General features: G+C 34.9%; 2 protein-coding genes across 2 annotated transcripts; one reads left to right on the forward strand and one right to left on the reverse strand.

Annotated features, from left to right (window-relative positions):
• The first annotated feature begins 1880 nt into the window (after positions 1–1880).
• On the forward strand, positions 1881–6933 carry LOC112007257 (uncharacterized). The gene is made up of 8 exons (XM_065762389.1): positions 1881–3081; positions 3149–3225; positions 3331–3499; positions 4049–4137; positions 4242–4406; positions 4549–4626; positions 5070–5173; positions 6486–6933. Exons 1-8 carry the CDS (start codon positions 2586–2588, stop codon positions 6589–6591), a joined length of 1284 nt encoding a protein of 427 aa, XP_065618461.1. The 5' UTR covers positions 1881–2585; the 3' UTR covers positions 6592–6933.
• A 155-nt stretch (positions 6934–7088) lies between these two features.
• Positions 7089–11395, reverse strand: LOC112007272 (uncharacterized). Its single transcript, XM_065762388.1, has 6 exons — positions 10757–11395; positions 10362–10541; positions 9920–10045; positions 9464–9652; positions 8793–8957; positions 7089–7601 (listed from the first exon to the last, which is right to left on the reverse strand). The coding sequence occupies exons 1-6, from the start codon at positions 11129–11131 to the stop codon at positions 7344–7346; spliced, it is 1293 nt and encodes a 430-aa protein (XP_065618460.1). The 5' UTR covers positions 11132–11395; the 3' UTR covers positions 7089–7343.
• Between the last annotated feature and the right edge of the window lie 4705 nt (positions 11396–16100).

Below are 16100 nucleotides of genomic sequence, written 5' to 3' on the forward strand. Positions count from 1 at the left end.
TAGGATTTTATTTACTATGGGAGGTTCAAACAATATTGAAGGTTTACCTCTATCTCATTGTCTGGTATCTTGATTAATCAGATATGCTACCAAGTGAACATCACTAGAAATGTCACTTCTTGTTTGGGGATGATTTTGTAGTTAGTTGTGCAAAATTTGTCCTTATGTCATTTTATCAGACTAATATAAATGCTATTAATAACCACCTAAAAAAGATTCTTATTGAGCCTTCACTTAAGCCATAGCCCATAGGTTTAATAGACATCTAATAAGCATAGCACAATTCTATGCCAAACTTTGCTTAAGAGAAGACTATTTTATTTTCACTGTTTGCACTTTGCAGTTGCACCTTGAGAAATTTTGCTAGACAAATAATATGAACAAAGCAATCAATGCTCCAACAAGTTGGTTATCTGATTGGCGGTTCCATTATGAGATAACTCTTTAACTATTCATGCTTTTGCACAGTCTTGAGGAAATGAAGTGATTACTGCCGCTATAGTTTTTTTATTTTTTTATTTATATATATATATATATAAAAGAGTGTTTCAACCTATGACATTTGCTCTTAATGATAGCTCTTTATCATCAAACTAATGCACTAATTAGTTTTTGATGTAAGTGGAGATTGAACTCCAAATCTCTTATTCAACCATCAAAGACTTTACTATCACTATAGTTCTAATGAAAGACTATCTTAATTACCCAAAAACAAAAAAAATGGTAGAATATCATTATGACTTATGAGCTATAATAATCTGTCATTTAAATCTGTCTTTTTCATTTTTATGATCAGTAGTATGATCGTATAAGTGGTCCTCTTTTTTGACAATACAGTAGTCTTTTTTTTTTTTTTTTTTTTTTTTTTTTGATAATCGACAATATAGTAGTCATGCTCATACATACTGATACAATTATAGCAAAAGAAAGGCTTTGTGGTTGAACAGCTTCTTGGTCAAGATCTTCCATTTGATATTGATCGATGATTGCTCAACTTGGGAGCGATGGTACATTTCTCTATTCTGATTAATATAATGGACAATTTTTGTCGGCAAGTGATTTTTAAACCTCATTACCTCATACCTAAGCAATGCCAACGAGAATTAAAAAAACTAAAGGCGACATTGTTTTCATGTGATTATTGCAATTTACGTTTTCATTTTTCTATTTTTAGGTAAACTTGAGTACTTGTTACGTGGTACCTGAAAAAAAAAAAAAAAAAAACAGTAGTTGCATTTTGAGTGACATTTTTGCCATTTCGCACTATAATGATGGTGGCCCTAGTTTTTTTTTTTTTTTTTGGTGACAATCATAGCACTAGGTCTTAAATGGGGAAAAAAAAAGTTCTTCAATGAAAAAGGTTTTTTTTTTTTTTCTTCTAAGGTTTAGAAAAAGAGAAATGTTATATTAGTAATATTTTTTCAACATTTTTACAACAAATTATAAGTGATAAGTTGTTACGATTATACATGTTATTATTGGTGGGCAAAAATAATAATTTTAATGATAAGTTCAAATTAAAATCTATAACAATTTACCATTTATAATTTGTTGTGAAGGTGTTTTGATAATTTCGTGGATCTTGTCATATAGCATTTCCAAATTTAAAAAAAAAAAAAAAATCTTAAATGAAAAGAAAGGGAGCCTAATAAAATGGGTGCCGATATTTGATTTTTTTTTTTTTTTAATGAATACGTGTCATATTGATTTGATTGTGTTTCATTCACCAAAAAAGAAAAAAAAAAAAAAGAAAAAAAAAATAGAGATTGTGTTTGAACAATTTTTTGGGATGAGAGATTGTGTTTGAAGTCTGAACTATTTTCTCAGGGAACAAACTCTGTTATAAATAAGTACTCCCGCCAATTTAGATGTATGGTGGGAAAATTTTCTTCTAAAACAAACAGCTTTTTCAAAAATGGTAAGGGATCTCATCTGATCTCAAAGATCGATGGGTGTTTAAATTTTAAAAATAAACATATCAAGTAATAAAGGATATCTAGGATAGTCTATATTTTGAATAGAAATAACGAAATACTCTTAGCTGTCTCATTGATTTTGGACCACTCTGCCTCACGCCCTCACTATCTGTTTTTCACTTTTTTTATATCAAATATCTTTTTGATTCTATAGTATCATCATTCATCTACCGCAATTAAAGTACCCCATTGCAGGTTTCTTTGTCCAGGTTTTTTCTATAAAGTAAAACCATAGTTTTCAATTATTATTACTTGATTAGGAGCAAATGGATCTATCAATTAGTTTTTTTTTTTTTTTTTCTTGGTATGAATTTATTAAGGAATACGCGTATTAGCTGAAAGCAGTCTTTCTCAAAAAAAAAAAAAGCTGAAAGCAGATATAGAGAGAGAGAGAGAGAGAGAGAGAGACGCACACAGAAAGAGACTCCGCAGAGGCATTAATGGCTAGGCCAAGATACGTGATTACAATCAGTGCACTGAATACGGAATGACTGTGATTAAGCTCAACAATCACATTTCATGAAAATCATAGATCATCATCACCCATTAAATTAGCCTACTAGATTTGATTAAACCAGAACTCAGAGAGAAATAAAGATTTGATCTTGAATGGAGACACCCGTGACTGCCACTGCCAACAGTTCTTCTTCTTCTTCTTCTGGGAATAGTAGTAGTAGTAGTGACAGTAGTGGCATTGGACTTCGAAGATTCGGGTTTCGAGTGGCGGTTTTGAATTTCGTACAGAGTCCATTAACATCCTTGTTTGAAAATTCTGGTTTACTAGGAGGCAGAAGATCAGTTATCATGTCTGATTCTCAGGAAACAGCTGATCAAATCGAGGACGAGGATGAAGAGGAGGAAGAGCTCTCTATCAGAATTGTTGGTGCAACAGAGTCAGAGGCAGAGCATTTCATGGCTCATTCAGAACATGAACAATCTGCATCAGATGCCGGAAATGGGTCACCGGATGATCTTACTAATTCCGGGAGAAGCAGTAGCAGTAGCAGTAGCAGATATGATCTTCAGCATTTGGCCAAGTGGGTTGAGGAGATCCTCCCTTATTCTTTGCTTCTTTTGGTCGTCTTCATTCGTCAGCATCTCAAAGGTATTTATTAATGTCTCACTTCTCTTTCAAATGACCATTATGATCTAATGTTGTGCATCAACTTCAGGTTTTGCTGTTGTTATTTCGATCGCTGCTATCATGTTCAAATCCAATGATATTCTTAAAAAGCAGACTGCTCTTAAGGTTCTCTGTTATACGCATTCAGTTTATTACTCGGTTGTTCCTTTTTTTATTTTTTAAAATTTTTCTTGGTTTAAAGTTTTTGATTTGATGGTTCCACTTTCACAGGAGGAGAGGAAAACCTCTGTGGTTGTCAGCATCGCTCTGGTATTTATGCTTCAAGTGGTTTTTATTTATTTGTGGCTTCGAGATACTGATCTCCTATACCCCTTGGTTTTACTTCCCCCAAAAGCAGTACCTCCCTTTTTGCACGCTATATTCATCATCACAGTGAATGGTATGTATCGTATGTAATTCAGCGGATCACTTTTTTTTATTGCTTTTTGACTAACAAATCTTAAATTTGCCTTTGAATCACTTAGCTATCTATATCTATGAAGATTTCTATAAACTTATGACTTGGTTATTCGTTTCTTATAATTCCGTGCTCCATTGTAATAAACCAGGAAATTAGATGAAAATATATACTAATGGTACATTTAACCTTTTCTGCTATTATGATTTTGAATTGAGATTAAAAAATGGTCCCATATCATGTTCTGTTTGTTTCTAGCTGCTTTTCTTCCTTGAATGGTGGACATAAATCCTATACCCATATAATGATAGACCTTGGTATGCTTGTTATGTTATGTGTATCAGTGTATGATCTAGCTGGGTTTGAATAGACCTTCTTTTGAAAATTAGCTTATGTAATATTAATTGATACTTTCTTCAAGAATGGCGAACAAATATACCTCTACTTCTAGACATTTTGTGCATTGATCCATTCAACTGAATGCCATATATTTTGTTTCAACTGAGGTCTCAATAATGGTTGTCTTTTCAGACATTATGGTGCGGCAGGCAGCAATGGCCCTCAAATGTATGCTTTTGATATATTACAAGAATTGCAGAGGCCGTGACTACCGTAAACAGGTTACTTATGTTACATTTAGCCAGTGCTCTCCATGAACTACTTCTCATTTTCTTCTTTTGATGTGTTAAATTCTAGTGACTGTTGAAGGCCTCCGTTTATCCAGGGTCAAATGCTAACTCTTGTTGAGTATACCTTGCTGCTGTACCGTGCCTTGTTGCCTACACCTGTTTGGTATCGCTTCTTTTTAAATAAAGGATATGGAAGCATTGTTTCTTCCTTAACAACAGGGTTGTATTTAACCCTCAAGTTTAAATCAATTATAGAGAAGGTATGATTTTCTTCATATACGTAATCCCATCTATATGAACTCTCTCATGCTTTCTTCTGCTCTTCTTATAAGAACTCCTCAAAAGGCCACAGAATTTTGATAGTATTATCTTATATTATTACTTAATGATATGGAATTCAAGGTCCACCCCTTCTTTGCTGCATTGAAGGCCTTAAGCCGTAAGGAGATGCATTACGGCTCATATGCCACAGCAGAACAGGTCAGTTGGTCTATCTGCATTTCTCAATAAATAACACAATTGAGAAGAGATAATTATTAATAAAAGGTAAGCATATGGTAATCTTCCAAATATGTTATTTCCTTTATATTGGAGTAATATTTTTAAGGGATCATTGCAACTACAGAGTATTCATTTTAGTTCAATCCTTAGTTTTTAAAACGGCAAAGAGTTGTTTTGGGGGGGGGGGGGGGGGTGGGTGGGGTGGCGCTGAGATGATCTCCTTTAAATTGCACACAGATAATATCCTTCTCGTTCTTGTCCTTAGACAGAGACTTTAGTGGATATAATTCTCTCTCTCATTCACTTTAACTTATAAGATGACCACCATGGACAGTGCCTGGTGCCATGATTTTCTTATTCTTCTTTCATTTGTTTCATCAGAGGTATTGACACGTTCTAAGTTGTCATTAATTTAACTGTAGGTCAATGCAGCAGGGGATCTCTGTGCTATCTGCCAGGAAAAGATGCATGCTCCAATTTTGCTTCGCTGTAAACACATATTCTGCGAAGAATGTGTATCAGAATGGTCATATTTTTAACTCCAGTCTCTCTATACAAATTAGGAATATAGTTTTTTTAATCCATACTTATTACCATATTGCTGTTCTATGCGTTTAGATGTTAATCTGATAATTTATCCCTTGATTGAATGTAGTATCTTAGCCACAGCACTAGTCATGAATATATATAGGATAAAGGCACAGTTATATAATGTGAATGTTATTGTTTATTAATTCTACTTGGGTGGATTGCTTTTTGAAGGGGGGGGGGGGGGGGGAGTTAAATTTGTTTTTTTGATTTCTGTATCTGCTTGAGTTTTTTCACTTTGTTGTACACAATATACTTGATTAAATACTGGATCAATTTTTTGAACCAGAAATAACTGATTTGTGGTTTTATAGAACCTTAAATAATGAGAAATTCAGTGTCTAAAACCTTTTACATTTGTCTAGTTCTCAATAGGCTATATGTTTAATGTCTTATATTTGAAGGATTTGAGTCCTGGTTTCTATGAAATGGTTTCTTTTATAGTTTAGTGAAAATTTGTCCAAATCCTTATATTTTACTATTAAAGATCAAGGTTCCAAAACCTGCATATCATAATGGTCTCTGGCTATGCAAAATCTATTTTCTTTAACTATCATTAGAGTAATTTGATTTTGGATGATTTATCAACATCATTTTTGGGTTGTCAAAGGCCTTGTAGCTAAATTGGCACCTCCCCATACACAAAGTGTTTGGAGGTCTAGAGGGGAAATGGTTCGAGTTGTGGGGTTAGCAACATGTTGTAATTATCTTTAAAAAAAAAAACATCATTTTTGGGTTGAATGACATGTTCTTATTGCACATCAATCTTATGGTGATGTTTTAACTAGTTTGTTGTCAACATCTTATAGTTACATGTAGCCTTCAATGCTGATAAGTTTAGCCTTGAATTCTCTTGTTAATTGCTGTTATTCTATTTGTGCGTGCATTGTAGACTCGGAGCCTTTCAGTCGTTTACTTGTATTCCATCTGCTATACTCCCTCATGTCTTAGCAGCGGTGTTCAACAAACTGCTTGATGATAATTGGTTTACTATCTAACCGAAAATGAATATCCAATAGTGAAGCTACAATTCCAATCACATCACTTGCTACTATTTTTTTCCTCCTTCAAATGGTGGCTGCGGCACTGTAAAGTACTATGGAAAAAAAATGCTGTCTACTTGAAAAGAATTTATGTATGCATGTTTGTTGCTTGCTTGTGCTGTTGGGTACCAAACTTCATACAGATTGATTATACATGTTTGTTTTTGCTTGAGTTCTTACAGGGAGTTTATTTTACCATGTTTTCAGGTTTGAGCGAGAAAGGACATGCCCATTGTGCAGGGTCTTGGTTAAAGCAGCAGATATCAAATCTTACGGTGATGGATCAACTAGTTTGTCTGTCCAGTTATTTTAAGATCTACTTGCTAAAGAAGATAAAAGAAGTAAAGAATTGCTTTGGAAATGAAAGATCATTGCCAAATATTATATTCTTGGTGCACTGCTGTAGCTTATAATTCCATTCTTTCCACCACTGCTGTTAGTTGAGAAGAGGTACTAAAGGTGGCAGCATTCGTTCATAAGTTGTATCTATGAGGTGGATATAATCCCCAGGCCAAATAATATATGTTAACCACAGAGACATTCTTGTTCATATATTATTAACTTTAAATATGTGTATAAGTAAAACGTCTCACTGTGTCTCCGGGCAAAACATTCATCATTTATTCTTTATACTTGAATATGCAGATTCTATTTATATCTGATCTTCAACTCTGGAAATTGTGCACAAAATCTCGCTGATTGGAACAGTCCCAAGAATCTACAACCCAATTTGAAAGAAAGCACAGGATAAGCTTTCAGAAAGAACCACTGTAGTGACTATCATAGTTCATAGGTGACAAGCCTAAAAGCTAATAATAAAAGGAATAAAATTTACTTCTTAATAGTTCTTATCAGCCTGGCAATGGGCAAGACTAACAATAATAATCATAATAATATTTAAAAACAAGAAAATCACATTGTTAAACCTTTGTTGAAACATGGAATACAAGACATTCCCAATTAAAGATAAGCATTTATAATATCTTTTGCAATTCTAATGCAGTTGTACAAGCTTGTTTATGTGGCATTTGGGAAGATGACCTTCCAGCTCAGCGTGGTCTTCCGTCACTTGCAGACAGCCCCAGGAGGCGGTTGTGGAGTCGGTGCTGAGGAAACAGAGTTAAGATTCGACCCTGAGGTTCCCAAGATGGGGTAGACTTCAGTGACCTGTTCAGTGCCCTCATCCAAGTATACAACATCCTGCATAGTGAGCTGGTGGTATTCAACAACCTCCCTTAGGAAGCGATTCTCACGTGCATAGACTGAGTTTTCATGGGCCAATCTGGCCTTCTCTGCCAGAAGTGTTTCAAGTTGAAGCCGTATCTGGAATAGAAATATGGGCATCAGAATTCAGAATTATTTGATGCACCAATAGCAAAATGCTTCAACAGAATGTTGCCTACTAATAGAAATAACAACTAAAAATGGATTGCAAACGCAAACATGAGTTGTTTGAGCAACTAGGTTAACAATTGAGTTAAAAGGGAGTTAAATTTAGTTGCTCATGCCACAACCCAAGTTTCTGTTGTAATATTTCTTGCTTGCCTCACTCTGTTTTGGGTGCAGGGAGTATGGATTTGGCTTCCTTTTAGTTTAATGGAACCTTTGTCTTAGGAAAAAAAAAGGTTAACAATCAAGTTACAGGGTTTCAAAGTCATGTACCAAGTGATGTACTGCAAAAAGATTTAACCAAATTTGCCCTATGTGGAGGCAATCAAGAATGCTACATATGTAAATATGTTATCCAAAAGAAAGGGGGGCTAATCCTAGAATCTTGCTTGCAAAATGGGAAAGAACCACTGGTTTATCTCTCAATGAAATCAAATTATCCTGAGGTGTGCATTTACAAGCCATTGGTAACATTTAAATCAATTGCTTCCTTTCTTCTTTCTATTATTATTTTCCCCAACAAACAGGTTTCAATGACTCCATCAACAATTATGGTTTGAAACATGTTAATACATAAAGCACTGCATTAAAGGGAACAGTACAGCTTTAAGTACAAAAAATGGCAGTGATATTACGCTTATATTAAAAAAATGGAAAGAGGGTAGTTGCATGCATCCGCCTCATCTATCATTATCTTTGGAAAAGACTGCCTAGAGATTTGGAAAATAAAATTTATTGCCTGATTATAATATGAATTTCGAGGTATGCATAAGTTTTTTGGTTAATCTTATACCAAGAAGTCATTAAATGATGACATGCGATCTTATTTTGGTGAGAATTTTGGGTTTTGAGCACTAATAGAGAACTTGACTGATGATGATAATTGTTGGTAACAGAACAGCAACTTTTAATATCTAAAGCATTAAGTGGTTCTTTAAAAATATAATTTAAATGGGGGGCGGTTGTGTATAATTTATCAAAAGAATAAAAACATAAGAAGAGAAGAAAATAGTTTCAGATCACCACCTTCAAGATTGCCTCAATAAATTAAAAAATGGAAATGGAAAAGGAAAAGGAAAACTAAAAGGAAAGAAAATCCTAGAATAAAGGGGAAAAAATGCATACCAAATCATCATCTTCTGGGTTGCTTCCCCTTTCACGATTCTCCCGAAGAATTTTATTTTCTTCCTCCAGCTGAGCACATCGCTCCTTTGCAAAAGCCAGATCTGCTTTGACAGTCTTCAACTCCCGAAGAAGAAGCTTTGCTTTTGCAGCCATTGCCATGGCAACCTGTAATGAAAACCAAAGAGCAAATTAAGATCTCAGTATAAATACTATGTTATAACATCAAGACAATTAGCATGCCCTTGTTATCCTGGAAATAATTTCAAAGTTCCAAAACCCTCCTCTAATCTATTTTCCTTCTCTCCTTTGCCACTTTAAAGTAACATACAGCTTATGTATGAGATCTAGGGGAGCAAAGAAAGCTGATATGAATAAACTCAGTAGAGCAGTTAATTGGGTTCTAGAATTTAAAAATAAAATAAAAATTGCTCACTGTAAGTGCAGGTTACTCTATATACGGAAGGGGGCACAAAATACAGAAAACCTAATGTGAGACAAATAGGACTTGTTGCATATCAATTAAACAAATCAAGGTTAACATGTCCGTACAAAGAGCCAACCTCTAGAGCTGCTTCTAGGGCCAGAAGAAAAAAATTGCACAAATTTTCAAGAAACTAACAAACTCAAGTATTTCTATTGTATGAACCAGTGATACAAGGTTGCCACCTTACGTCGCGAGATGCCTTCAGTTGAAGTCCTTGGTCAGTTTGCATATGGGGTTGCGTCTGTGGTTGTTGCCATGCATTACTACGGTTTGGCACCTGATTCTGTGCCTCAGAGCCACCAGGCTTTTTCTTCATATGCTTGCGAGTTTCTTGAATGATGTCTGCAGTCCGACTTTCCACGATAGTAAGACCCTCCTGAAAATTGAAACAGCATTAATTCAAATGATAGAATTGGTACAAAATCTGATTATTGAGCAGTTTACGGATGTAACGATAGATGTATAAGTGGAACAAGTGGAGAAATTTGCATAATGATGAATGCTTGCCTAGAAAGAAAGAGAGTGAGAGAGAGAGAGATATTCATTATCACCAAACAAACATAGATTATACTTCATGCTTCAGAAAATGGCATAAATAGCAGGAAAATTTGCAACTACTACGGCCCTAAGGAATGAAACTAACCTCTAAGGCATTACCAATGGTGCCACCAATATAATTAAGAGAAGATGCAATGGCACCCAACCCCTTCTGTCGCGCAGGACCATCTGTGTTTTGCCGTCTCTCATCCGAGTGAATTGAATTTTCATACTGCAAATAGGACAAACAAATACAAATAGCATCACACATTACAAGTCCGCAGACATACAGGGATCCAACCACAAAGTTTTGGGAAACTGCAATCTTCAATATATAGTGATTGGTCAAGTATGATGAACTAACATGTAATATAAGCTTTCCTAAGTTGAGCAGCTAATTACAGTTAAGAATAATCATAAAATATTTTCACCATTTTGGACCATTTTCCTTCTAGATTGTTTTTTTTTTTTTTTTTTGGGGGGGGGGGGGGGGGGGGGGGGGGGGGGGGGTGGGGTGGGGAATACAAATACAATACTGAAAAGCTCACCTTGCCTATTGTGGGTGTAGCTGCAGACATGGGAGACCTTTTCCTTTCAGGCGTTTCAAAATGTTGGGGTTCAGTATCCTCATCAAGAATGGCTTTAGCTTTTCTAGCCAAAACACCCCAAAACCCATGTTTGGATTCATTCATACTTTTCATTGATGTATACTCATAAGGCTTGGAATCCTACATTTACAAATAACACAACACAATTGGCACATAAAAAAGAAACCCAAATAGTAAAACACCCACACACACACACACACACACACAAAAGGGCAATAATGCTTTTGTAGAGCTCTCTTTGAGTTCAGAGTGATGTGACACACCAACAACAACACAAACTAAACAAACACATTTATATCAGTAGAGCTGTAACCAAAAGATAAGAGAAAACGCACCTGGAGGGAGACTGGAGGAGAAGATCTGGTGGGGTTGGGAGAGCGAGAAGAGGAAGAGGAAGTGGAAGGAGAGAGAGGAGAAGAGTGGCCATAACCATAAGCAGAGGAGAGGGAAGAGTCACGGTGGGCCGAAGATGCTCTTATAGCCTTTGCCGCTAGAGATGCCGGAGATTGAGCCTGAGCCTGAGCCTGAGCCTGAGGCTGAAGCTGAGGCTTGTGAATTCTTTGATGATGTTGTGGTTGTTTTTGTGGTTCAGCATCAATGTCCTCATCCTCCTCGTCTTCCAGAAAAATGGGGGAATGTCTTGATAACGAAGACGATGATGATGATGATGTTATTCCCTGTTGCTGTTGTTGCTTCCTTCTATACGCCATTATACCTCTCAAAATCAAATCTTTTAACGTTACATGATTTGATTTTGAGAGGATTCATTCAAAAGGAAATTTCCCTTCTTTTCTTCTTCTTCTCCGAAATACTAATACAGTCAAAGACAGATAGATCTGAACTGGGATTCTAGTATTATTGTTGTTGCTGTTGTTGTTGTGGTTTTTTTTTTTTTTATTTTTTTTTTTTTTTTTTTTGGCTCAAATTTTTTGTCCTTCGTCGTCAACGCACTCTTTCCTATGTATCTATCCTTTTACCTAGTTCCTAGTTCCTAGTCCCGGATTCTGGATTCGTTTTTTAGTTTTAACCCATTTTTTATTTATGTAAATACTACATGGTCTGGTCTGGTCTGGTCTGGTCCGGTCTGATCTGGGACCAGTCGGTGCTTGCCATTTTTTTTTTTATGTTTGATCCTTTTTCCTTAGCCCATGCCTCTACTCTTAGCTCTTACTACTAGTTAGTAAAAGTTTTTCTATATGGGCTTTGATGGCCTGTTTTTCTTTTTGCTAGGCTGGGTTTTCTCTTACACATTTTAAGGAATAGCTGTGCTGCTTTGTTAAAGCCCAATAACTTTGTCACTAGTAATGGCCCAGGGTTCACTAATACAACTACTTTCACTTTGTTTAGGTAAACTTCTGAATCAGAAGTTCTGATATATGCTCTTTTTGCATCCAATTTTATACTTGCCTACTAAGATAAGATGTTCACCAAAAAAGCTACCCCCACTTACATTAAAATCCTAACAATCCATAGTAAAATAAGTGAATCAGATTTTGTTGTTGTTATCAACAATTTTAAATTGTTGTTAAATTGTTGATAACAACAAAATCTGATTCACTATACTCGAATAGTACTACTAAATGTATTTGTTTAGTTATTGATAACATCACAGAATCCAATTTAAATTTAAATATGTATACTCAAATAGTACTACTACTAAATATAATTGTTTAATTATTGATAACATCACAAAATCCAATCTACTTGTTCAACGATAAATAGGCAAGATTTTAAAAATTACATGGCCTAATTAACCTAAATAAATCTAGAGAATTCTAATCCACTTCAAACCAACAAAATATTCTTTATTGTTGTGTTGATTTTCAATGCTTCAAAAACATGTAAGTCACCTCTGGTAGCTGGATTTGAAGAAACTAAGGTGAGTGCTCTTACTAGTCCGGATATTGATCTACTCAATGGTTTATTTGCACCTCTTGAAGTTGAGTTGATATCAAGCATTCCTCTATGCGAGTTTACTCAGTCAAGTCTGGATATAATTTCCTTGCTAAGGAAAATTCCATAAATAATCGGGTACAAGGCAATCAGATGCAACATCAGGATGTGTGGAAGGACATTTGGGGACTCACAGTATCTAACAAAGTAAGGAATGTCAAATGGAATTTAATAATTTATGCAGATGCAGAGTTCTAACCGAAGACAAGTGTGATCATTGTAAACAATCTTCTAAGGATGTGATGCATGCATTGTGGGATTACCTTACTCTATCGCCTATTTGGAATTCAACCCCAGATTGGTTGTTTCGGCAATCCAGAATTTTTCCTAAGTTTAGTGATCTATTCCACTATGCCAACAGTGAAAGAAAAAAAATCTAGAACTATTTGCTATGTTGGTGTGGACAGTTTGGCACTGTAGAAACCATATCAGAACAACCTCTAAGGACTATCCTATCTCGCAAGTCCTCCCTTTGGCCACTCAAGCTTTAGCAGATTTTATTTGACACATTCCTTCTTCCCCAGGGTTCGATGGTTACCTTCTACAGCTCCCTTGGTTAAAGTTAATTTTAATGGAGCAATGTTCAGAGAGTCGAGAGAAGCAGGCCTGGGAGTCATTGTTTGTGACAGTCAAGGGAGGGCTTTAGCTTCTCTTTCCTAGAAAGTTATTCTTCCTCCCTCTATAGATGATGTTGAAGCTCTGGCAGTGGTGAAGGCCATTCACTTCGCTCCAGAACTCGGCTTCTCTTCTATTATTCTTGAGGGAGATTCAGAGACTGTAATCAAGGGCTTTAAAAGTGAAGAAGAGTCATTTGCCTCCTTTGGTCAACTCCTACTTTTTGCTAAACCCTCTATTATTACTTTCAATAATATCTAACCCTGTAACTCATAGTCTAGCTAAACATGCAAGTAGGACGGAATAGTGTGTATCAATTGGGGGCGATGGCCCCCCAAACCAATTTTTTTTTTTTTTTAAATGCTTTAGAGTAGGTAAAACTAATATCCCAATTAAGTCTTTTCATGAGTTGGCCACCCCTGCACAAGATTTGGCCTCCCCAACTTGTTTTTGCCCCCATAGGTTTTTTACATATTTTTATCTTTTGCCAATTAGTTTTTCCCCATCTCTCTCTCAGCATATCAGCCACCCATATTTTTACTAGCTTTTTAGTTGATCTTTTCCCAAAATACTTTATATTTTTTTTCCTTCCAGTCACCCAAAAACTGTTAATCACTTGGATGGGATGAGTTTTGAGTGATATCACTAAATTTTCTATTTCCATCATCTAAATCGTGTGGGTCTCACGGATGAGCATTTGTTTGGATGAGTTTTGGATTATTGTTTCATCACTCAATTCTCTAATTTTTGAATAATGAGTTATGGAAATTGAAAACACATTTTAGGTGTTTTCAGTTTCCATAACTCTGTTTTCAATGGCATTTTCGTAATTAAACATACATTGAGGGACCCACTAGTCAAGTCAACCGCAACTTTTGACTCCCTTTTCTTTTTCTCACTGGGTTCGGTGATTTTTTTTTTCCTTTCATTGGATTCGGTGAGTTTGGGTATTGGGGGTTAAAGGAAAAAAAGAAAAAAAGAAAGTAAAAGATGCACCAAGTGATAGGTATGGGGTCCACAAACAGTTGAAAAATATTGAGTGATGACAAGTGAGTGATGGTGCCAAATGGGTGGAGTGTAAGGAGTTAGAGTATTTTAAGTGATTAGTGATGAGTGACGAAAATTAAGTGATGAGTGACCATTTTTTTTAACCAAACAAGCCCTTAGTATTCTCACATTCTCTTCAATTTCACTTCATTAAAGTTCTTCCTTAAAATAGCTATCCTGAGAAAAAAAAAATTCCTTAACAAATAATTTTATAATACGAAAGTAAGTGAATTTTGAGAGGTACACAATTCTTGTTTTGCCTTTTCATTTCTATTATAGTTCAATCTTTATTTACTAATCTTATGCTTATGATTTGAGATTTTTTTATTAAGTTAAATTTCTATATATTTGAGAGGTACAAAAGTGATCTTGAATTTATTTTTTCACTGTAGTAATCTAATTTGGTTTAATTTAGATTCAATATATTTTATGCTTGCTAACAGTTATTTTGTTATATTTAATTTCTATTAATAATACTTGTTCTTGCAATGTAGTCTAGCCTAATTATATTTTATTACTATGAATGGTATGGACTTATTACTGTTTAAAGGAATAGTAAAAACTCAAGGGAAAAAAATTTCCTTAAAATGATCAATTGGTTGTTTGGTTTTATTAGTATTTTGGGTACTAATAAGAATTACATTGATTAAAAATTTCTAATAAAAAATTTGCACTATTATACATACTTCCAAGTTAATTGAAACACTTTTCTTTTTCCTTTTTTGAAAAATAATGCATGATATATATATATATATAAAAGAAAGTTTATAGATATAAAAAATTTCACATGTTGATATGACTAATTGTTAGTTAAAGGTAAAAAAGAAAAAAAAAAAAAAAAGTGATGTTAGTAGTGGGCATGGGCCTAAAAGAGAACTGATAAAAGCTAATATAATAGCTTTGCCTTGCCCCTCTCCCTCCCTCTCCCCCACCCCGCCAAAAGTAAAATTCCTAACTTTGTCCCTACATGCAAGATATGTTAGAGGTTTATCAAAGTGGATGGAGCATATTTCTCCACACCTTTATGATGTTCTCATTGTTGATTATGTCTAAGTTTTTAATACAAGTTCGAGGTATTTCTTCTCCAAAAAAAAAAAAAAAAAACTTTTTTTCTTTATGCTTATTTTTTCTTTTTGCATTTGTTGTTTAAATAATAAATTGAGAAAGTGGCAATAAAAAAAAAAAAAAGTGCTAGCCTTAACTCCCTTATACTCTATAATAATTAATAAATACCTGTGTTGCGTAGCAGTATCCTTATGTCAAATGACATTACTAAGATAGCTCTAGTACAATTTATCAGTGACTGAAGAAATTACTAAGTACGTTTGCTATATCCTAAATGGACTAATTATAATTATGCTTCCTTGTAATCACTTATACAGTGAAGATTGATTGAGTACGTATGTATTTGATTAGTGTAGGACTCATATTAGTAGATTCCTCCACAACCTATTCACAATCCAAATTTATTTATCTCCACATAATTTGGGGCGGCTATTACTAATTGTTTAAGGCAACTTGAGCTTGGAAGGAAAGTAAAATCAAATAGAGAACAAATTAGATATGGATTGACTACAGGAAGATCGAATGCCATATTGGTGTGTGGTGGACTGGTGGGTTGCATGATTGAGTTCAGGAAGTGAGTGAGAGCACATTGTTCAAAAGTGCTGAGACACTAAAAAGAAATTAGTGGTAATAAGGAGTCTTGATTTGCATAATCAAGTTGACAAGCACACTCATAGCATGTATATCTGGAGGGATTGATGCAGTAATTAACTAGGGAATGGATGAGAGACATAATATACTCAAAGTGGAGAGATCCATGTAAGCATGTATATCAAGGCCTTGCGATGCGTGTGTAACTGTGTATGCCAAAGGCGAAAGTTCCAAGCATACGCATATGCCTTGAGAGTATATTTGATGCATTGACCATTGAGTCACTTTTGTGATTGCCCCTACCAGTGTTTGACTGTTTGTTGCAACCACCAACCTTATCATTAAAGATTCCCTACCATACAGAGAGAATTGGTGTTAGTTTTTTTTTTTTTTGGGTTAAAGGTAAGA

Source organism: Quercus suber, unplaced genomic scaffold (genome assembly GCF_002906115.3).
Source record: "Quercus suber isolate HL8 unplaced genomic scaffold, Cork oak 2.0 scaffold_456, whole genome shotgun sequence".
In the NCBI taxonomy this organism is placed as follows: Eukaryota; Viridiplantae; Streptophyta; class Magnoliopsida; order Fagales; family Fagaceae; genus Quercus; species Quercus suber.

Excerpts from the sequence above, each read along its gene's own strand:
- LOC112007257 (XM_065762389.1), top strand. The coding sequence starts at position 2,586 with ATGGAGACACCCGTGACTGCCACTGCCAACAGTTCTTCTTCTTCTTCT. Across the intron at positions 4,407-4,548 it reads TTAAATCAATTATAGAGAAG|GTCCACCCCTTCTTTGCTGC; the intron begins GTATGATTTTCT and ends ATGGAATTCAAG. Across the intron at positions 4,627-5,069 it reads CATATGCCACAGCAGAACAG|GTCAATGCAGCAGGGGATCT; the intron begins GTCAGTTGGTCT and ends ATTTAACTGTAG.
- LOC112007272 (XM_065762388.1), bottom strand. The coding sequence starts at position 11,131 with ATGGCGTATAGAAGGAAGCAACAACAGCAACAGGGAATAACATCATCA. Across the intron at positions 9,653-9,919 it reads CCATTGGTAATGCCTTAGAG|GAGGGTCTTACTATCGTGGA; the intron begins GTTAGTTTCATT and ends TTCAATTTTCAG. Across the intron at positions 7,602-8,792 it reads ACCCAGAAGATGATGATTTG|ATACGGCTTCAACTTGAAAC; the intron begins GTATGCATTTTT and ends TTTCTATTCCAG.